Source organism: Panthera onca, chromosome B1 (assembly GCF_046562875.1).
Source record: "Panthera onca isolate mPanOnc1 chromosome B1, mPanOnc1 haplotype 2, whole genome shotgun sequence".
Taxonomy (NCBI): Eukaryota; Metazoa; Chordata; class Mammalia; order Carnivora; family Felidae; genus Panthera; species Panthera onca.
The window spans coordinates 169,811,366-169,833,278 of NC_138342.1; the positions used below are offsets into that span (position 1 = coordinate 169,811,366).

Genomic DNA, 21,913 nt, shown 5'->3' on the forward strand with positions numbered 1-21,913 from the left:
CCACACCCCAGGACAATCGGTGTCAACTAAAAGGAATCAAATGCAGATTTCCCAAACTTGCTTCAAACCAAGTACGCCAGGTACTCAGAAAAGTCTGCACTGCCATCTAGTGGACATATGCTATAACATCAGGCGGAATGGAGTCCTTTACTGAGAATCTCTCCTAGGACAGTCACTGGACTAAGAATGTGGTTGATCTCATTACTTTTCAGTGGCAAAGCCAAGGACAAGTGAATTAATGGTGAAGGTCAAGCATCTAGTCCCCACCGGGCAGCATTATACTCTTCCTTACAGGACTGGGTTCCTTCCCCGCAGCCCTCCACCTCCTGTTCCAAGTGTTAGAATCACAGTGGCCTATATCTCCTCTGCTTCTCCCACATGTCCACTGGTGTGCCCCAGGCCAGAGGTCTCCAAGGGAGGAGGGCTGACATGTGCATGTGTGTGTGTTCACGTGCATGCATGTTCATGTGCGTGAGGCTTGGGAGGGTTGAGGGAGAGAGACTCAGAGGCCTTCTCGTCACTTGCTTGCTTAGCCTCCCAGAAGAAAGGATGTTTTGTCAAGGTTGCAAACACAATAGCCTGTCAAAGCTTCATGTTTTCAATCTCATCAATTGTGAGACACATCACAATCTACTGGTTCCCTGATAGTGAAAACTGTTTAAGAAAGAGAAGCATCTACCCTCCACATCTGAGTAAACTTGCAAATTCCCTCGCCCCAGAACTTGTTATTTTGTTGTTTATGTAGTCACTGCCACCAGGCCTGGACTGACAGAGGGGAAGAGCCGGCGGTGGCCTCTCCCTGCCGCGGTGCACAAAGGGGACCAGAAGGCTGTGCATATGGTGTGCATGTGGTCACATCCTGACCATGGCCCTTCAGCCTCCACCCATTTGTGACCTGGATCCTGGACACATCACAGTCCTTTTATGTAGGTTGATATTGGCATCTCCTACTAAAACACAGCAGACAAAGCAAGGTTGCCATCCTCTCCTGACACTGTGGGGGCTCAGTGTGACCCAGGAATCAACGAAGAGAGAAACAGTGACCGGAACACTGGAGCAGCTCCCCCAGGACATGCTCTGGCCAGTGGGACCGGCAGCCACAGTCCACTTTCTACTTCCATGGCCCTGCCCCAGGCTCACTACACCCCCAAACCAAGGGAAGCTTCCAGAACAAGATAATACTAACCATTTCCTAGAGGAAAGAATAGTTATTTCCAATTCCTAAAAGAGCTTCAATCTTCTATTTCAGACAACTTTGAGCAAACGTTCCGGTCTGTTTCATACTGCGACGATGGAGTCAAGGCGCACTGTTCTGCTTGTTTAGCTACATGAGAAGCCCTGCCCATTACTAGTTAGCTCCTCCCCATTCGCCGGCCACCTTGAACCTTGAAAAGGACTCCCTACACCCCCTCTCTCTTCCTTTTCTCTGCTGACTTCAAAGCACACATCAGCCGGTCTCCACATAAACTGACGAGCCAGGCTCTGGGGCCCAGGGGCTGCAGGAGCAGGGAAAGATCCTGGCAGAGCTGCCCCACAGTCCCACTAAGGCTTCCGGTCTGCAGCCCTCCAACCGACCCCACCCTCCTCCAAGGCCATGGGGCTGCTCTGAGGCAGGCGCATCCTATGGCATCAGCCACCTGGTACCACCAGACCCAACCCAGAGGGCCTTGCTTCAAGTCACACAAATGAGCAAGCTCAGAGGGAAACCAAGACCCACGGCCCTCCCGCTCCAGGCTTTTGCTCACTCACCTCCAAGGCCCCAGGGAACTTGACAATGGGCTCATCCCAGTGGGTGATCTTCTGTCTGTAATTGTTGCAGTCGGGGACAAACATGCAGCCAATGTTCCCCAGTTCTGGGTAGAAAACTTCAAGGCCCCTGTGGAGAGAAGGAGATAGTCAGGGGGAGTCTGGCAGGTTCAAAGCCTTCAGTCTAGCCCCATTGGAAATGTAGAGTCAAGTGGGATGGAATCCTAGGCCTGCTCCCAACTAGTCGTGGTCACTAACTAGCGTGACTGGTGTGACCTGAGAGTTACTTGACCTCTTGGTGACTCGGTTTCTTCACCTGTAAAATGGGGACACACCTGAAGTATTGGTGTGAGGAGTAAAGTAGGTGATCGACGTTTACAACAGAGCCAGCAAGTCGTCAGTGGTCAGAAAGTGTGAACTATCATCTGTATTGACTTCTCAAAAAGAGCATGCATCCTTAGACAAACCTGGTCCGTGTCTTTAAAGTAGGATTGCATTTATAAGAACAATATTTGCACATTGCTTTTCGGGGAGGTTCTCTTTACATCAAGAAAGGTTTAGCAAATTAGCACATCCTTCTTCACGGGCACAGACGTTCGTCAACCCTAAACAAATCAAGATCCTCTGTATGTCTGGAAACCTCACCAATAGTTAAATAATCCACATCTTTGGGTCAAGCATTGCCCAATAACCTAGGCTCTCCACCTACCATTCCCTGCACTTTCAAAATGCAAATATCTCCTAGGAGGTAAAATATCTGGTCACTAAGACTGTAGTACGAATCCATTTTTCTATTTTTTTCCCTGCAAAGAAGGCCTGAATAGCAAGAATGCTCTGAGAATTGAGTTCACTGGAAGGGCTGATCCCATAACTTCACCAGGGTTAGCCTTAAGGGCTTACCTGTATCTGAGCCTCAGGGATGTATACCAGGCTGGGATGTCAAAAAGATATTTAAAAATAACAACAACAACAACAACAACAACAACAAAAACCTTGCCCTTCCTCTCTGTCCTTCTGTCACTTTATATCACCAAGACCCAGGATCTCTATAGGGTGCATTGGGTTAAGATGATTTGCTGACAGAGAAGGGGTGAATTCCTAGCCTTGCCCAAAGTCCAGCTTGGCTGACCAGCTCCACACCCTGCCAGTGGTCACCCAGAGCTGGCCATGATTCCCTTGCTGGAGGTAATGCCTGGAGGAGACCCGGTGCGAGTATAATGGGGGAGTAGATCCGGAGGGGGGAGCTCCTGAGTTCTGGACCCGGGAAGAAAGGCAAGGCCTGCCTTCCAGTGGGAGGGAACTCACATTCTCCTCCTGTCCCACCCTTCCAGTGGCTCCTGAGGGCCAGAGCCTGCAACACTGAGCAGACACAGGATGTCCAGTGGGCCAGCACTCCACCCCACCCCAAGCCAGCCTCAGGCCAGTTAGCTGAACTTCCGGTTTGCTGAGCACACTTGTTTCTTCTACCTCTTGGCAAGTTTACAGTAATTCCTTTGGAGGCCATGGTTTGAATGGCTTTTGAACAAGTTTTAGAGGACGGGTCTTCATTTTTCTTCCCAGCAACATTTTGGTTGTTCTGCCAAACAGCTCCCTGCCACTGCGGCTGGCGAGACCCAAGGCTGAGAGAGGGGACCCTCCACTGGCAGAGAGTTGGAGAGTCAGCACATAGCCCGGACTGGGAAAGGCCACGGGGCAGGCAGGATGGAAATGGAGGAACACAGAGGCCTCTCCCAGGAAACGAATGGGTTTCCTTATTTTATCCTGGTAGAATTGCTGCAAATGTTTAAACAGTTAATCAAAATCAGCAAGCTGACGTTTGGTGAGTGGGCCTAAAGGGTAGGTGCCAGGGGACCAGGGATTAGGTCCCTGCCGCCAGCCCCTGTCACACCACAGGGCGCTGCCAGCCCAGCATCTGAAAACTACATGTTACTCCACACAGCAGGCCATGCCAGGGGGCCATGTGCAGGCCTCTGTTCTGTTCAGCAGTTTTACCAAAGGCTTGGAGCAGGACACAGAAGGCAAATTTATTTGAATTGTGAGTGGCACAAAGTTGATTAATAACAACGATCAAATTGGTCGTTGATTAAAATTAACAGACGGGGGTCGCCTGGGTGGCTCAGTCGGTTAAGTGGCCGACTTCCCCTTAGGTCATGATCTCACGGTCTGTGAATTTGAGCCCTGCATTGGGCTCTGTGCTGACAGTTCAGAGCCTGGAGCCTGCTTCTGTTTCTGTGTCTCCCTCTCTCTTTGCCCCTCCTCCATTCGCGCTCTGTCTCTCTCTGCCTTTCAAAAAACATGAATAAATGTTAAAAAGAAAAAAAAAACTAACAGATGATTGGAGTGCCTGCGTGGCTCTGATGGTTAAGCGTCCGACTCTGACTCAGGTCATGATCTCACAGTTCATGAGTTCAAGTTCTGCGTCGGGCTCTGTGATGACAGCTCAGAGCCCGGAGCCTACTTGGGATTCTGTGTCTCCCTCTCTCTGCCCCTCGTGCTCTCTCTCTCCCTCAAAAATAAATAAACATAAAAACAAAAAGTAACAGATGATCAAATCAGCCTAAAGAAAGATCTGGACAGGCCTGAGATGAACTGAATCCAAAATTAAACTTAGTTAGAATACACTTGACACCTTGTGCCATCTTCCTGCAGTGCCCTTCCTGCTCGTGGGGTACTTCACATGGGACACATTCTATTTCCATCCCCAGATTTGGGACATTTCCTGGTCAACTTCACAAGACCAAGAGGCACCTGAGAGGACGGGGGAAGGGGCAGGGGCTCTGGTCCCAGCGTGGTCACTATCTCACATTGCTTTGGGGGCAGGGTGGGGGATGGGGTGGAGGGAAGGGAATGGCATGATGGGCATTATTTCATTTCCTACCACACCTCAAAGCGGCTGTTATCATTATTCTTATCTCCCAAATGAGTAAACCGAGGCCCAAAAGAAAGTTAAGGAACTAGCACAGGGTCTCATCGTTGGTGAACTACGGGGACAGGGACATGGGTGTGGCAGGCAGCCAGCATCATGTCCCCAGAGATCCCCGCCTCCTGGTCCTCCCACCCTAGTGGGACCCCTCCCTCCCCTTGAACGGGGGCTGGATTTAGTGACTTGATTCTAACAGAGCAGATCCGGCAGCAGCACGGGATGTCACTTCCAAGATCATGTTATAAGAAGACTGTGGCTTGTCTCACAGGCTCTGCCCCTGAGATCCTGGCTCTGTGGGAAGCCTCCGCTGTGTGGTGAACAGCCCCATGGAGAGGCCACATGGCAAGGGCCCGAGGCCTGTCAACACCCACATTAGCGAGCTCGGGAGCAGAGCACCCCGCCCCAGCCAGTCCGCTCTGCAGACGAGGCCGTGGCCGCGGGTGAGCCCTTGCTGCCCAGCCGGGCGCTACCCAGAGCAAATGGGACACAACAAGTGTGAGTGGCCGCCACGTTTGGGGTGACTTGTGCAGCGGTGGAGAACGACTCCAGCGGCTTGTCTGCCGTCTGCTGTGCCACACGGCTTCCCTAGGGAGTCACTCCGTGTCTCCAGGCTTCCGACTAGTAGTGACCCAAGTCCCCTCAGCTTTGTAAGACGCGGATCAGAGAGAGACGGCTCCGGGGCTATGCCTGTGGAAAGGGCTCAGAATTCCAGTGGCCTAAAAGCGAGGTTGACAAGCAGGCCCATGGAGGTGAGGCCACCTGGACAGAGGTCCGAGGGTTTTGGGTGGGCACACAGTTCTCGGTGTCAAAGTGTGGGGCGCCACCTTCGGAAAAGAGCAATGGGTCTGTCTCCAACCTCCGCTTGCGGAAGTGGGGCCCAGAACCAAGGCCCCCCGAGGAGGAACTGACGATGAAGATGGGAGCCCAGCTGAGAAGAGCTGCGGGTGGAGGCAGGCAGCATAACCCCCCAACGTCTGAAGGAGCCTCAAGAGGAAGAGAAACTAGGGGCGCCTGGGTGGTTCAGTTACGTGTCCAACTTCAGCGCAGGTCATGAGCTCCCAGTTCGTGGGTTCTAGCCCCGCATCAGGCTCTGTGCTGACAGCTCGGAGCCCGGAGCCCCCTTCAGATTCTGTGTCTCCCTCTGTCTCTGCCCTCCCCTGTTCTTGCTCTGTCTCTCTGTCTCTCAAAAATAAATAAACATTAAAAAAAAAAAAAGAGGAAGAGGAGCTAGACTCGTTCCATGCAGTGTGCAGGACAACACTAGAAGGGATGTGGTGAAGTTAAAGAAAGGCAACCCCTGCCTCGAGTGGGGATGCAGCTTCTGGGGGGGGGGGGGCTTTCAGCACAGGCCAGAGGGCTTTGGCGGGGTGGGGGGGAAGGGGGGGCTCCCAGCCAGGGGAGCTGACGTAGCGGGAGGGTGTTGTTGAATAGACGCACCCACAGGGTGTGGGTTAGACTGTCATTCTCTCTGCTGAGACTGAACCTGAGTTCTGATCTCAGGGTTTTGTCAGGGGTCGGTAAGCTGTAACCCTGGAAGAGCTTTTCCCTTAACGGTGTCTTCCTACTGCTTGTCCCTGTACATGAACTTCCTCCTTTCTAGATTAATACCCTCAGGTGTTAAGGCCTGACTTCAAAAATTCCCTATTCGGGACGCCTGGGTGGCTCAGTTGGTTGAGCGTCTGACTCTTGATTTGGGCTCAGGTCATGATCCCAAAGTCCTGGGATCCAGCCCTGCATCAGGCTCAGCACTGAGCGCGGAGCCTGCTTAAGATCCTCCCCCCCCCCCGCCCATCCCCCACTTGTGCATGTGGTCAGGTGTGCGTTCTCTCTCTCTAAAAACTTTTTTAATGTTTATTTATTTTTGAGAGAAAGAGAGAGAGCATGAACGGGTAAGGAACAAAGAGAGAGGGAGACCCAGAATCCAAAGCAGGCTCCAGGCTCTGAGCTGTCGGCACAGAGCCCAATGCGGGGCTTGAACCCATGAACTGTGAGATCATGACCTGAGCTGAAGTAGGACATTTAACCGACTGAAACACCCAGGTGCCCCCCTCTCTCTCTCTCTCTAAATATATATATAATATATATATTTTTCTCTCTCTCTATTAGACTCTACCTAATAATGAGAGGAGTGGCTTCTTGGGGGGTGGGGAGATCTCTTGAAGAGGTCAGGTGAGGGGGCCCTGGCACAGGACATCCTGATCTCTCCTCAGGGGTCTGACGTATCCATAATGTGTTCTCAGTTAGTGATGATCTTTTACCAACAAAGGCCTTCAGAGGTAATAAAGACAAACCTCCCCTTTTGCAGTGACGGTTTATAACCAGTCATTTCCTAGCACACAACCTTAGTGTGGCAAGTTTGTGTTTCTCAAGCTGGGGGTCTCCTGGTGGACTCCAGGGAGTCCTGAGAGTACCTCCTGTAATGGAGTGAGTTGCAGTTGCCCCTCCCCCAGAATTCATATGCCAAACCCCAGCTCCCTGGTGTGATGACATTATGAGGTGGGGCGTCCGGGAGGGGCCTTCCACTGTGTGAGGGGACAATGGGAAGACAGCCATCTATGAATCAGGAAGCAGGTTCTCACCAGACGTGGAAACTGCTGCCACCTTGATCTGGGACTTCCCAACCTCCAGGAGGAGAAGAAGTAAATTTCTGCTGTTCATAAGGCACTCTGCCCTAGCACTTGGTTATAGCAGCCCAAGTGCCCTGAGACAGCTCCCCTTCACTCGAGTTTGAGAAGCTCCAAAGACGGGTGGGGAAAGGGCATTGAGTGTAGAGCCAAACAAGGGGGGCTGAATCCAGGCTCTGCCACTGGCGAGGTGTGTGAGCTCTGTGGACCGGTTCTTCAATCTTGGGGATTCCTCGTCTGCAATATGAGGATGGTGATACGTACCTGGTGGGTTCGTGATAACAGCAAAATGAGCCAAGGAGTCTAGGCACCAGCGGAACTCCTGGCATACAATGGATGCCCCAGAGCCCTCAGGCGTACCATAGTGCACAGGCCCCCAGGGCACCAGCGTGTGGATGTCTGCAGGGCAGAGCCTAGGGCAGCCGGGGCCCAGGTGGGCCGCCCCCAGTGACCACGCACATGGTCATTTTCTAAGTGTGCCGCAGTGAACGTGGGAGGCACGGAGGAACTCCATAATGGGGCCTTATTGTGGCCCCGCCCAGCTGACCTCCCGGGCTCATGGGGACTTGATCTTCTGCCCTACCAGAGTTAAACGGCTACCCACCCCCAGGAAGGCTCCGCTCAGCAGAGTACCTAGAGGACTGGAGCCCACATGTGAGATGCAGCCGTGTTCGCTCCTCCCACTCAAAACTCCATTTAGAACTGTTTGGCCATAGTTTTAGAAATGTACTGATAAGAGCACAGAGCAAAATGTGTGTTAGCTTTTGGGAGAGGGAGGGGTTTTAACTACCTAACTTTTTCAGGGAAAACATGTATTTATCTTTCTAAAAGTTAACATTTGTAAGAATTCAAGTGTACCCAAGGAGGCAGAGCAGGAAATAAGAGTTCTTCCCTCCTCTCTCACTTCCGATGGCTTCAGTGGGATGCCAGGCTCCTTTGTCACCAAACTGGCAGAGGGGTTGGCAGCAAAGCAGCCTGGGCAGCCCTCAGGACGAGCCACGAGCCCAGGACAATTAAGACTGGCTTTTCTAACGGGCAGTCAGTGAGGAGAGAGCTGAACTCTGACACAGGCAGGAGGAGCTTGGGTCCTCAGAAGGGAAAAAGCCAGCCTCTGAGGCCCAGCCTCCTCTCTAGACAACACCCAGTGGCCACGCTCCTTAAAGGCCCACCTGCCCCACACTCCCAGCGCCTCCATACTGAAAAGCAAATGGCCACTTCTCACACAGGGAGGGTCCAATCCCACACCCTCTGTGGACTGCTACTGTTCTTTAAAATGCTTCTTTGTTGGGGGAAGGGAGCATTCTGGGCTGTGGGGAGGGATGGTCTCTCTTGGGTGCCAGCAGGGAGGGTGAGGCCAGCCCCTCAGGTTTGGAGGCCCCCCTGGAGTATAAAGGGGAGCTGACTGTATCTGTATATACCCTCTGGGTCCGGGAGACCACCGTCTGGAAGGTAGGAGCCTGTCTCCAGTTCTTTCCTTAATGCTGGCCTCCATTGAGGTGGTCTCCAGGGCTCAGTGATTTTCTACCTGCCCACGAAGGCCACTTAGGAGACAACGCTCCCTGGTTCTGCAAACACCCCTCCTGGAGATCTCAACCCCCATTTTGCCCTGCCTGGTTGCTTCCCGGGCCCCACCAGCCTTACTTGCAGAGGACAGCATCGGTGTCAGACAGGGCCTCGTACATACACATGTCGCCGTCCTCCTCGTCCCCGGGGACCACCATTGTGAGACCCAGAAACAGTGCCGCCGTGGCCAGCTTCATTGTCCAGCCCATGGATACCTGGAACACAAGGGACTTTTAGAGCTGCGGGGCCCTCTGCAGGGGGCGCCCTTCTCACCCTGTGGCCCCCACCCCCAGGGGACTCACTTGGAGGAACAAGGACCTCTGGTAAGCAGAAGGAGAAGGGCAGGCAGCTGCCTGGGCTCCCGCAGCTAATCTGCCACCCGGACACAAATACCTTGGGAGGACCTGGGCCTACTCCAACCCGGGCTCAATTTGCAGTCCTGGCTGAGGCCCCTCCTCTGTCAGGGCAAGGCTTTGCTGTCCTCTAATCCCGGCTGCCAGGGCAGAGAGCAAGCTGCGAAGCAGAAGGGCTTATATAAGCCTCTCACCCCACCCAGATCCTCATCTTGTCCCCCACCACTCGCCCCGTGTATGATCAGTGGGCCATGGGCCAGCCTGCTTCTTTGGCTTTAAGGCAAACTCTGGGAAGCTGATGACCCCAGGCTTTAAGCTGGGGGCGGGTTCCGGGGAGCCTGCAAGAGCAAGACCTTGGTTGTTTTTCCAGGAGCAGGGGTTGGGCTGGGCTGTGCGCCGGAGACAGCTCTGCTTCTCCTGCCCACAGTTCCCATGCCACCTGCCTTGAGGGCCTTGGGGCTGACGGACGGTCGGTGGTTGGATGCAGTGACCCTGTGCAGGAAGGGCTGCCGCACTTAGGGCCGCCCTGGCCCCGAGGCCAGCTCCAAAGGGCCAGCTGAGGACAGAAGGGCTCCTCCGACTGCACCTTGCAGCAGTGCTGAACTCAGCAGTCTCCCAAAATAATAGTCTCCGGAGAAGAAACCGGCAGGGCTGCTGGGGAAGGGAGCAGCTTGCACGGTGCCAGTGAGGTGCCGGCTGGGCGGAAGGGGGGAGCAGCCTGTAGGAAGTTGTGTGTGGGACTCTGATTGGAACCAGAGAGGGCAGGGGAAGATCACAGGCAGTTCTCCCACGGCCTTTCCAGTTGATCTGTGCTCTGTCTTCTCTGAGATGGGGTGTGGGGGTGTGCTGGGGAATGTTCTAGCAGCTGGGAACTGAGGACTCCCGTGTTCTGCTCTGAGCCCCGCCAGGCTGCCTGGGTAGGGGAGTGGGGACTATGCCTCTCTAAGATGCTCCATTTCTCCCTTTCATAAACAAGTATAATGACCCGTCGCTCCCGTGCCTTGCTAAGGAAGATGAGATCATAGCTATAAAGTTTACACAGCTTAAGCTTTAGAGAAACTATTTCAGCATAGCTGGCTTTCCAATTGAATTCCTGCATCCAGGATCCCAACTTCTAGCAAAAAGCTCTTCTTGGGGGCTATTAATTAAACACATTTCTCAATCATTAGAGTCCCTGATGTATGACTACAGCTCCCCCACAGAGGACTCATTCCCCAGATCTTCCCTACTGGAGGTGTCTCCTAGTAGCCTCCTCACAGGATGGCGGTGAGAATGGAATTGAACAAATTACGTTAAGGCCCTCAGTGAGGGATGACCTCACCTACGGAATGCTCGATCGTGTATGCATTCCCAATCCATTTCGCTATCAGGTACTGAGCACCTCCCATGTGCCAGGCCCTGTGTCTGCTCTATGGTGTAGGGACAGCATGGTCCCTGTTCTCATAGAGCTCACAGGATAGCCAGAGCCACAAGGACAATGCTGCCAGAATGGTCTTCAAAGGCCAAGAGACTCTGATCTTCAAAGTGGCAGCCGCTAGAGAAGCCAAAACTTTCCTCAATACCAATAGCTCTTAGTACCAAAAAAAAAAAACAAAAAAACAAAAAAACACCGTCTGGAGGTGGGGAAGAGTCCCCAGGGTAGGGTTGCTCCTGCTGAGTCTGCTCAGGTCAGCAATGCTTCCTTACTCAGTATGTGGCAAGCTTTTATCATTGAATCCTTATGATATGATCCTTTGGAGTAGGTGCTATTCTTATCCCATTTTACAGAGGAGGAGACTGAGGTACAGATAGGTTAGCTAACTTGGACCTTGGTCACATGAGTCATAAGTGGAAGACCTGGGATTTGAACCCATGCCATCTGCTTCCAGACTACTTGCTTCTTAACCATTAACCACTCCTCTACTGCCCCCTCTTGGAGCTTGGCTGTCGCCCTTCTTTCCCTTCTGTTGCCCCCCTCTATTCCCTGTGTTCTTGGAACAAAGCCCAGAATCTCCTATGCCTGCATGATCTGGCTCCTCCTGCTTCTCTAGCTGTGACTCTCTACTCTCCGCTGCTTGAGGTTTAACTCTCGCTCATCCCTCCAGCTCCTTCCTGCCCCAGGGCCTTTCTCTGCACCGCCCTCACTTCCCACCCCCTTTTGGTGGATAGTCAAAATGCCATTTCTTCGGAGAAATGCCCTGACACCTAGCTTCCGTTAAATTCCTGTTATACAGAATCATAGCTCCTTATTCCTTTCCTTGTGCTTATATGCTTGCAATGAATTCTTTTGTAATTACTTGCTTAAAGATTTGCTTGTGGTTCCCCCGCCCTTCAATCTACAAGCTTCGTGGAGGCTGTACTGAGTTTGCGTCCAGCATTCCCAGCACAGTGCCTGGTGAGTCTAGATGTCTAATAAATTACTGTTTGAATGCCTGACAAACCCACCACCTCTGTTTCTGACAGTCCTATTTTCACTTAATAGCTCCTAACTCAATAAACATCAGCAGGAAATAACCACTCAAGTTGGCGCCTGGCCCTGGATCCCGTTTGATTATTTATCTAACCTTCTCTGGCTTGTTTTTGCAAAGAGATCTGACAGAGTGCAGTGGTTCTCGGTATTTTCGAATCTGATCTTTCTCTTGGGGATTCACAGAACTTCACTTCAAATGTGGAGTCCAAGATCTAGGAACCACATTCAAGCCCAGGAAGGTGCTGTGTCTCTTTCCCATTGCCAGCATGTTTTTCTCTACAGCCTTATTTCTGGAAACTCCCATCTCTAGATCCTGAGGTGGCCACCCTGGGAGTCCCCTTCTCTTCCTTTAGTCACCAGGGCTGGGACTACATCCAAACACTATCAGGTAGGCAGAGGCTGTTGACTTCCTGAGATGCCTTGATCCCTCCAAACCCAGGAATCTGCTGGGCCAGTGCTCCTAGAAGTCTTGACCCCCACCCCCTTCTATCCTTCCAAGCCTCCTGTGCCTAACAGCCCCTCACCCCCATCACTGCCCAGATGTTACCTTCCTTCTTTATCCAGACAGCCGCTCATGCTTTCCCTCCCTCCAAAACCTTTCCATATGTGCCCTCTGAAATCTCTGAACTGCAGTTACTGAATTCCCCCTCGCGCTTTTCCTTCCGTTTTCATTAAGAAATTGAGATTCACAAACCATAAGATCCACCCTTTTAACATGTACAATTCAGTGGTTTTAGTATAGAAATCACTAAAGGTTGTGCAACCATCACAAAGTAGCACAACCATCATCACTATCTAATTCCAGAACATTTTCATCACCCCCAAAAGAAGCCCCAAAGCAGAATTTATTAGCAGTTAGTCCCCATTCCTTCCTCTCCCAGTCCCCCGAGTCACTAATCTACTCTCTCTACCTTTGAGGATTTGCCTATTCTGGATGTTTCATATAAATGGAATCATACTACAGTTGACCCTTGAACAGCATGGGAATTAGGGATGCCAATCCCCTGTGCAGTTGAAAATCTGTGTATAACTTTTGACTCCCCCCAAATTTGACTACCGAGAGCCTACTGTTGTCTGGAAGCCTTGCTGATAACATAAATCGTTGATTAACACATATTTTGTGTTACATGTATTCTTACAGTACAGTAAGCTAGAGAAAAGAAAACATTATTAAGAAAATCGTAAGAAAGAGAAAATACATTTGTAGGCCTCTACTGTAAACAAATCACATATAGGTAGACCCATGCAGTTCAAACCGATGCCGTTCAAGGATCAACTGTGTATGTGTTCTCTTGTGACCAGCTTCTTTCACCCAGCATGTTTTCAAGGTTCATCCATGTTGTCAGTACTTTGTTATCTTTTATAGCTGAATTAATATTCCATTGTATGGATATGCCACATTTTATTTACCCACTCATCAGTTGATGGACATTGAGTTATTTGGGGCTATTATGAACGATGCTATTATAAACATTTGTAGACATGTTTTTGTGTGTGAAAATATGCTTTCAATTTTCTTGAGTTATGCCCAGGAGTAGAATTGTTGGCTCATATGACAATTCCATGTATAACATTTTGAGGAACTACCAGTCTGTCTCCCAAAGTGGCCATTATATTTTATCTTTCTACTAGCAAGGAAGGTTCCAATTTCTTCACATCCTCACTAGGACTCCTTATTGTTTCTTTTTGATTATAGTGATCTGAGTGGGCATGAAATGGTATTACATGTGGTTTTGATTTGCATTTTCCTGATGACTAATGATGTAGAACATCTTTTCATGAGTTTTTGCCTATTTATGTATCTTCTTTAGAGAAATATCCATTCAAATCCTTTGCCACTTTTCAAATAGGTTATCTTTTTATTGTTGAGTTAGACAAGTTCTTTATATATTTTGGATATTAGACACTGTGATTTATAAAAAATATATATTTGATATTCATCTCATTTTTTTGCACAGAGCTTCTAAAACCCTTGGAATTTCCTGATAAGAGTGATAAAGATGTCTTGACATTCATAATAACCCCTTTTCAACCATACCTAATTATATGGTAATGAGGTAACTTTTGGAAAGCACCTAAAAAGATGGGGGCTGGTTGCCAGTGAAATCAACCATATGATTGGAGGTTTGGGACTTTTAATTCTCCTTCTCCACCTTCAGGGAGGGGAGGGGCGCTGGAAGTGGAATCAATCATCAATGTCCAGTGATTTACATACCTATGTAATGAGACCTCCATTAAAAACTCAAAAGGATAGAGGTGAGGAGAGCTTCCAGGTTAGTGAACACTTGGAGATTTGGGGAAAGGATACAACTCAGAGAGAATAGCTCTGTGCCCCTTCTTACATACCTTGACCTATGCATCTCTTCTACCTGGCTGTTTCTGAGTTACATCCTTTTGTAATAAACTAGTAATCTAGTTAAGTCAAATGTTTCTCTGAGTTCTGTGAGCCACTCTAACAAATTAATTGAACCCAAGGAGGAGGTTGTCGGAACCTCTAATCTACAGCTGGTAGGCCAGAAGCTCAGGTAATAGTCTGGAGTTACAATTGGCACCTGAGGGTAAGGGAACAGTCTTGTAGGACCAAGCCCCTTATCCTGTGGGATCTAATGCTATCTCCAGGTAAATAGTGTCAGAATTGAGTTGAATTGTAGGACATCCAGCTAGTGTTAGAGAATTTCTTGATGTAGAGAAAAAACTCACACATTGGGATTGGTGCCAAAAATCATAGGCCTTCACCAGATATTTGATTTGTAAACATTTTCTCCCCTTCTATGGGTTGTCTTTTTATTTTCTTGATTGTGTACTATGATGCAGAAAAGTTTTTAATTTCAGTGAAGTATGGTTTATCTATCTTTTCTTTTGTTGTCTGTGCTTTTGGTGTCATATCCAAGAAATTATCACAAATCCAATGTCATGAAGATTTTCCCCTACGTTTTCTTCCAAAAGTTTTCCAATCTTAGCTCTTACATTTACATCATCAATCCATTGTGACTTAATTTTTATATGTTGTGTTAGAGGTCCAATTTCACTCTTTTGCATGTAGCTATCCAATTGGCCCAACATCATTTGCTGAAACGACTTTGCTTTCCCCATTGATATCCCTTCACCTCCACCTCTTGCCATAACCCGAATCTCCCTGACCCTTGAAAAGTTGCTTCTCTTGAAGTTCTTCAAAGTGTGGAATGCACAGTTTCTCACCCCTGACATGTCTGGGGACTGGGAGGTAAGATTGACTAGCTGTTCATTCCCCATTGCTGCTTCTATACCATGACTCCTCAGTCCTCTTGTCAAAATCTACACTTCTTGAGGCTTACTCCATCTGAATCAGTCCTAATTGGTATTATCTGCCTTCCTATCACTCCTCCTCACTGAAGACATTGTTATTTGGCAAGGAAATTTTCCCCTGTTCCAAGTCTTGATGTCAACACTGGGTGACATCCATATCCTCTTCCAACATCTTCTGTGCCCTCCTCTCCAGCCTCTTTTCTCATGGCAACTTCTTGGACACTGTCATCACTAAAAAACATTCCATCCCTAAAATCTTAAATTCAAGAAGCTATTCTGATAACAACCTCTTCTTTTTCTCTCACTTTGCTATTCCCATGACACTCAGTCTTTCATCTTATTCTGAACTCCAATCCCTTGACCACTGTCCTTTTTCTTTACTTATTCTGACTTGCTTCTCTCTGGTGCTTAGTTTCCTGTGATTCTTTGTTTCTACTATTCACTCACACCATCTTTTTTTCCATCTTCTTCATGTTGTGGCTGTTGGATGTAACTCCAGTTTTGAACCAGTCTGCCTGCTCCACTGTGTACCCTTGCTGCTCACCACTCCCACTTATCTTCTCAGTACCTTGTGCCTTCTACAGACCCTGGGGCAGGGGAATGTGGGGAAATATTGTGCTAAGTGAAAGAAGCCTGTCACAAAAGAACACATATTGTATGATTCTTTTTATATGAAATGTCCAGAACAGGTATATATACATGGACAGAAAATTGATTAGTGGTTGCCTAGAGCTGCGGGTGGGCAGGTGAGTGAATAGGGGAGATGGGGGTGATAGCTGAAGGGTATAAGGTTTCTTTTGGAGGTGATGAAAATGTTCTAACATTGTAGTGGTGATAGCACATTTCTGTAAATATACTAAAAACCATTGAATTATACACTTTAAAAAACATTAAATTATACATATTTAAATTATACCGTACAATTTGGTGAACTGTGTGGTATGTGAAATATATCTTAATAATGCTGTTTAAAGAAAAAACAACCAGGTCACATCAGCAAGATGATGTACTGGGAAGCTCCAAGCTCTCATTCCTCTATGGAAACTTCAAAACACACACACACGCACACACAACCCAAAACCAAACCAGCTAACTAACAAAACAAATTAAACTCCCAAAGCTGGCTGAGCTGTGAGCTCTGGAAAACAGTCAAAGGTCGAGAGCAACCAAGTGAATTCTCAGTCAAGGAAGCGTTGCCTTCAATATGGTAAGAAATTACATGGCATTTTCACTTGTCTTTGCCCCTACACTGTCCCCAGAATAATCCAGTCTTGGTTTAGAGGACACTGAAGCCCAGTTACCAATTTCCTCTCTCAAATAAGAGAAATCAGAGGGAGCAAAGAAAACCTTACTGCAGTGTTCTAACCTGTCTAGGGATTGCCTGAAGTACTGGTCTCTGTTTTGTCTAACTGAGATCTCAGGGAGAGTAAGGAGTGGAAATTGTTTATGAAAACTGCAGGGATACTACAGATCTTCAGATACTTGGGGCAAGACATTATTGATGAAGACATCTAAAGGACAATATAAGTCCCCAAAAGAAGCTAAGGTGAGATTCCTGGGGGGAAATTACAACATTTAAAAGAAGCTGTGTATATGGGGGAATTGAGAAAGCCACATTCATGTCCAGGCAAGACACATGCTCAGAAAAAAAAACAGAGAAGGTCTAAAGTTCTCATCTTGGGCTCACCCCTGGGCCCAGACCATGCCCATCTAATCAGTGAAGGTCTTCTCTGGCACATAGCCAGTCTGAAAAGACTGGGGAAAGTGGCTGCTTCTTTCAAATACCCAACTTTCAACAATGACAGAAAAATCACAAAGAACAATAAAATGTAGCCCATTCAAAGGAATAAAATAAGTTGACATAAACAGTCCCTGAGAAAGCTCACACATCAAACTTATTAAAGACTTTAAAATAACTGTCTTAAATATACTCAAAGAGCTAAAGAAAAACATGAATCAATAACTAAAGGAAATCAGGAAGACAGTGAAACAGTATATGAACAAAATCAGAATATCAACAAAGTTTAGAAATTATAAAAACCAACAAAACAAATTATAGAGATAAAAAAATAAAATAACTGAGTGATAAATTTACTATAGGGGTTCAATAGCTTATTTGAACAGGGAGAAAAAAAGTAATCCATAAATTTAAAGATAAGAATGTTGAAATTATTGAGTTTGGGATCAAGAGCAAAAAGAAAAAACAATGAAAAAAAAATGAACAGAGCTTAAAAGACCCACGGGATACCATCAAGTAGACCGGTGTATGCATTATGAGAGTTCCAGAAGGAGAAAAGAGAGAAGGGAGCAGATGGATTATTTGAAGAAATAATGGCCAAAAACTTCCCAAATTTGATTAAACACATGAATCTGCAAACGCAAAGAGCTCAAGAAACACAAAGTAGAATAAACTAAAACACACTCATACCAAGATACATAATCAAACTGTTAAAAGCCAAAAAATGAATCTTGAAACCAGCAAGATAAAAGGGACATGTCATGTACAAGGTATCCTCTGCAAGACTGACAACTGATTTCTCAGAAGAAACCCTGGAGGCTGAAGGCATTGGGATGATATACAGTTGACCTTCGAGCAACAGAGGGGTTAGGTGCACTGACCCCCATGCAGTCAAATATCTGCATATAACTTTTGAACACCCCCCCCAAAAAAAACTTAAGTACTAATAGCCTACCATTGACTAGAGCCCTTACCGATAACATAAACAGTTGGTTAACACATAGTTTCGATGTTATACATATTACATACTGTAATCTTACAATAAAGTAAGCTAGAGAAAAGAAAATGTTATTAAGAAAACCACAAGGAAGAGAAAAAAAATCCACAAATAAGTGGATCCATGAAGGTCAAACCCATGTTATTTAAGGGTTAACTGTATTTAAAATATTTAGAGAAGAAACCTGTCAACCAAAAATTCTATATACAGCAAAACTGCCCTTAAAAAATGAGGGAGATATTAAGACATTCCCAGTTAAACAAAAACTGAGGGAATTCATTGCCACTAGAGATTCCCTGCAAAAAAAAAAAAAAATGCTAATAAGAGTCATTTGGGTTGAAATGAAAGGACAGTAGATAGTAACTTGATGTTAGATAAAGATATAAAGATCTCAGGTAGAGGTAAATATATGGGCAAACATAAAAGCCAATAAATTTTGCATTGCAACTCCACTTTCTTAAAATATAGGATTTAAAAGACAAATGCACAAAAGTAATTATAAATCTTTGTTAGTGTACAGATATATAAAAATATAATCTGTAACATCAGTAACATAAAGTAGGGGAGTGTAGCTATCTTTTGCAATTGGAGGTAAGCTGGTACCAATTTAAATTAGATTGTTATAATTTTAAGTTGTTATATATGATAGTCATGATACCCACAAAATATACCCATAGAATATACCAAAAAGAAATAAAAAGGGAATAAAAACATGTCACTACAAACTCAAAAAATTAAAGTGGAGGGAATATGTCTTAAGTAATTTTGTCAGGCTAACATTACTCCAATACCAAAACCAGACAAAGACATTACAAGAAAGGAAAACTAAAGACCAATATTCAAACAAAAGACCAATATGCATATTAATGTAAAAACCCTAGCAAACTGCATTCAGAAGCATATTAACAGGATTATACAACATGACCAAGTAAGAGTTGTTCCTGGAATGGAAGAAGGGTTCAACACATGAACATCAACCAATATAATACACCACATTGACAGAATGAAGGAAAAAATCCACATGATTATCTCACTTGATGCAGAAAAAGCATTTGACAAAATTCAACAACTTTCTTGATAAACACTCAACAAACCCATAAAAACTTGATAAAAACTCAACAGCCTCAATATGATAAAGGCCATATATGGACTATCCATAGCTAACATCATACTCAATGGTGAAAGACTCAAAAATTTTTCCCGAAGATCTGGAACAAGATGAATGTATTAGTTTGTCAGTGCTGCCATAGCCACATATCACCGACTGGGTGGCTTAAGCAACAGAAACTTATTTTCTCACAATAAGGAGTTACTGCTTAATAGTTACAGACTTTTTCTTGGGGTAATGAATGTTTTGGAAATACATAGGGTGATAAAGTCTCAACATTGTGAATGTAATTAAAAAGAGTTAAAATGGTAAATTTTATATACATTTTAGTGCACACACACAATACACCAAGGAACCAGTGATTTATAGAGCCCACCTTAGAAAACTGACCTAATCCATTCTCCTCACTGTATAGACCACTTGATCAGCCTGTGTAGACTACTTTCCACATTCCCAATTGGCTATACTCTCTCTGACTCTAATGCCTTTGTACAAGCTGTTCTCTCTGTAAGAAGAGCCATTCTCTTCCACCACATGACCCAGATGGCTTTTGCTTATCCTTCACGTGTTATTTAAACATTAGTGAACCTTCCTTCAGTGAACCTTCTTAGATATCCTCTCCTACCCACATACAGTCTTCCACCATGATAGTATGTACCCAGCCATTTTTATTTGTCATTTACTTGTGCTTATCTACCACTAGACTGTTACCTTTACGGAGGAAGAACCATATGTGTCCTGTGAAGTGCTGTGTCTGGCACCTAGCACAGTGCCTGAGAAACAGAAGGTGCTCTATTACCATTTAAATAAGGGAGGAGGGGAGCCTGGGTGGCTCAGTTGGCTGGCTGGGCAGCTGGGCGACCGACTTCAGCTCAGGCCATGATCTCATGGTCTGTGTGTTTGAGCCCCGCGTCGGGCTCTGTGCTGACAGCTCAGAGCCTGGGGCCTGTTTCAGATTCTGTGTCTCACTCTTTCTCTTCTCCTCCCCCCCTTGTGTTCTATCAAAAATAAATAAACATTCAATTTTTTTAAAAAATAAATAAGGAAGAAAATAAGGGAAAGAGGGGTGGACATAGGCCTCCATGAATTTAATATGTGTCTCACTTCAGTTTCAGGGGCAGGGTTTGTTTCTCCCTTAATAGCATTCAGTGATACCTTCTTTCTGTTTTAGTTTCCTGTGCAGATATTTCATCCTGTGAGCACCCTAATAGTTTCTGTACACCCCACAGTACTTTTAATAGAGTAGACACTTAAAAAATAAGCAAGCACGCACATTCAAAAACAATATGTTGCAAACAGAATATTCTAGCCTTTTGTTGTCTTTCATATGTAAAGAGTAGAAAAGGACCACAAAGTCTCCTAAAGTCTCCACTAGTCTCCACTAGTTCTCCACTAGAAAATTTTGCTTTTTATGTAACTTTCATTTCAGATGACCAATGTGGAAACTGTCTTGGAATGTAAAAGTATCAGAATGTAACTTTTGTTGTTATTTTAAGAAATGCTTGCTCTCCTTCTAGTCATGTTTTGAACTATAAATCTTTAACTTCTCAAACAGAAAATGCAGGAACTGGTGGTATTGACAGGGGTGGGGCAAGGGGGCAGTGGCAGAGAGAGCTCCAGAGTTGAATTTTCTAGCAGTTATGTTTCCCAAGAGTGAGGCAACTAGGAGAGTGTCTATGAGATAAGCCCAGCTCTGGCCCCTGACCCAAACACTCATTTTATCCAAGGTTTCTGCTGGACCTCCAACCAGAAATTGGGGGCTTGGGCCACTTCACTCCAGGAACATGAAGTCTCCTCTCTGAGAACCCCAGCTTGTTGGTCTCAGCAACCAACTGTTGACCTAATAAGCTCACTGCCTCAGCCTTATGATGTATGTATTAATGACTCACTTCATCCACAGAATGGAAAGGCCCAGATATGCTATGAAATGGTAGCATTTTCCAGGTTCATTTGCTGCCATATCATCCTCAGAAGAATGAATATTCTGTCTGTCCTCGTGGAGATGAGCATTGAATGTAGAGCCCACTGGAGCTGCAGATTTACCCTCCTCCCTTCCTTTGGTGCACAGATTGGATGTCTAGTTCTGCCCACATGTCTTCACATGAGAAGAAAGAGGAATTCTTCTTCCTTGGAGGATGAAATCAGGACCTCGCAAAGGAAAGAAACTTCTAAGTCTGTTAGAAGTAAGGCCTAGCTGAACTGAAATCGGTAACGCTAATCCCAGTCCAGGACTCTAATAGTGAGAAATGTGCCAAGGAGTCCTTTCTGGGAAAGTTAGAGAAATGTTTGATGCTCAAACACAAGCATGCAGAAATGCCCTGAGTAATGGCCTCAAACCATACAAGGGTAAAGAAATCGGAAATATGACCTAAACACTAATTCTCTTAAATTCTCTAGGCCACAGTTCTCATCCCTGAGAACTTCTCATTCTCTCTGTCTCTGTATGTCTGGTCATTATGGAAAGTCCCTTCCTCGCATCAACCGGAGTGAAGAGCCCCTTTCACTTACCCAGAGCAGTGTAGGAGCTATTGGGCAGTGGCTGCAGGGAGGTGATAAATCTTGGCAGGTTTCTGGGCTGGACAAGGTGGGGAGCAAGTTCCCTCCAGGATGCCCCACAGATTGGGCCCTTAAGGTGATCAGGGTCTGCCAGTGTTGAGAATATGGGAGTTTTGGGAGAGGCTCCTGGAGTGCCAGGAGAGGAGGCAGCAGTTGGCCGTTGGGGAGGCAGTTGGGGAAAGTTCCAGGAAGTTCCAGGAAGCACCCAACATGAGGAGTGGGTAAGAATAGGAAAAGAAGAATGGGTGGGTTTTCCAGCATTCCCTTTTCCAAGGATTCTAAAGTCAAGAGCAAAAATCATGGAGTTGGAGACAATTCTCTTACCATTTCTCCTACCTTTCAGGATACACTGTGAGACAGGCTGAAGAGGTACCATAGATGCACAAAGAGATGGCTATGGAAGAATAAAGAGAGAAACCATTGAGACCAGAGTCACAGATAGACACAAACAGTGTAGAGCAAAAGGCACAGACACCGAAAGTAGAGAGGCAGAATTGGGAACCTTACTTGGGGTAGAGTAAGAGCCTCTTCTCCAATGAGTGTAGCCTGGAGCCTCAGAGGAATGCAGAAG

At 46.6% G+C, this 21,913-nt stretch overlaps 1 protein-coding gene across 3 annotated transcripts in view; it reads right to left on the minus strand.

The window, feature by feature from the left end:
* The window catches only part of PEBP4 (phosphatidylethanolamine binding protein 4), a 226,450-nt gene extending 204,949 nt beyond the window's left edge, over nucleotides 1–21,501 (minus strand). The window contains exons 1-4 of one of the 3 annotated variants that reach the window (XR_013555053.2): nucleotides 21,295–21,500; nucleotides 9,159–9,369; nucleotides 8,935–9,071; nucleotides 1,750–1,876 (exon numbers count right to left, since the gene is read on the minus strand). Coding sequence is in view for 2 of the 3 variants with exons in the window: in XM_060653300.3 (XP_060509283.1) it covers nucleotides 1,750–1,876; nucleotides 8,935–9,065 (258 nt within the window). In the remaining variant the exon portion in view is untranslated. Of the gene's footprint in view, nucleotides 1–1,749; nucleotides 1,877–8,934; nucleotides 9,072–9,158; nucleotides 9,370–21,294 lie in introns of all 3 variants that reach the window. The other 2 variants (XM_060653300.3, XM_060653301.3) reach the window with 2 other exon arrangements.
* Between the last annotated feature and the right edge of the window lie 412 nt (nucleotides 21,502–21,913).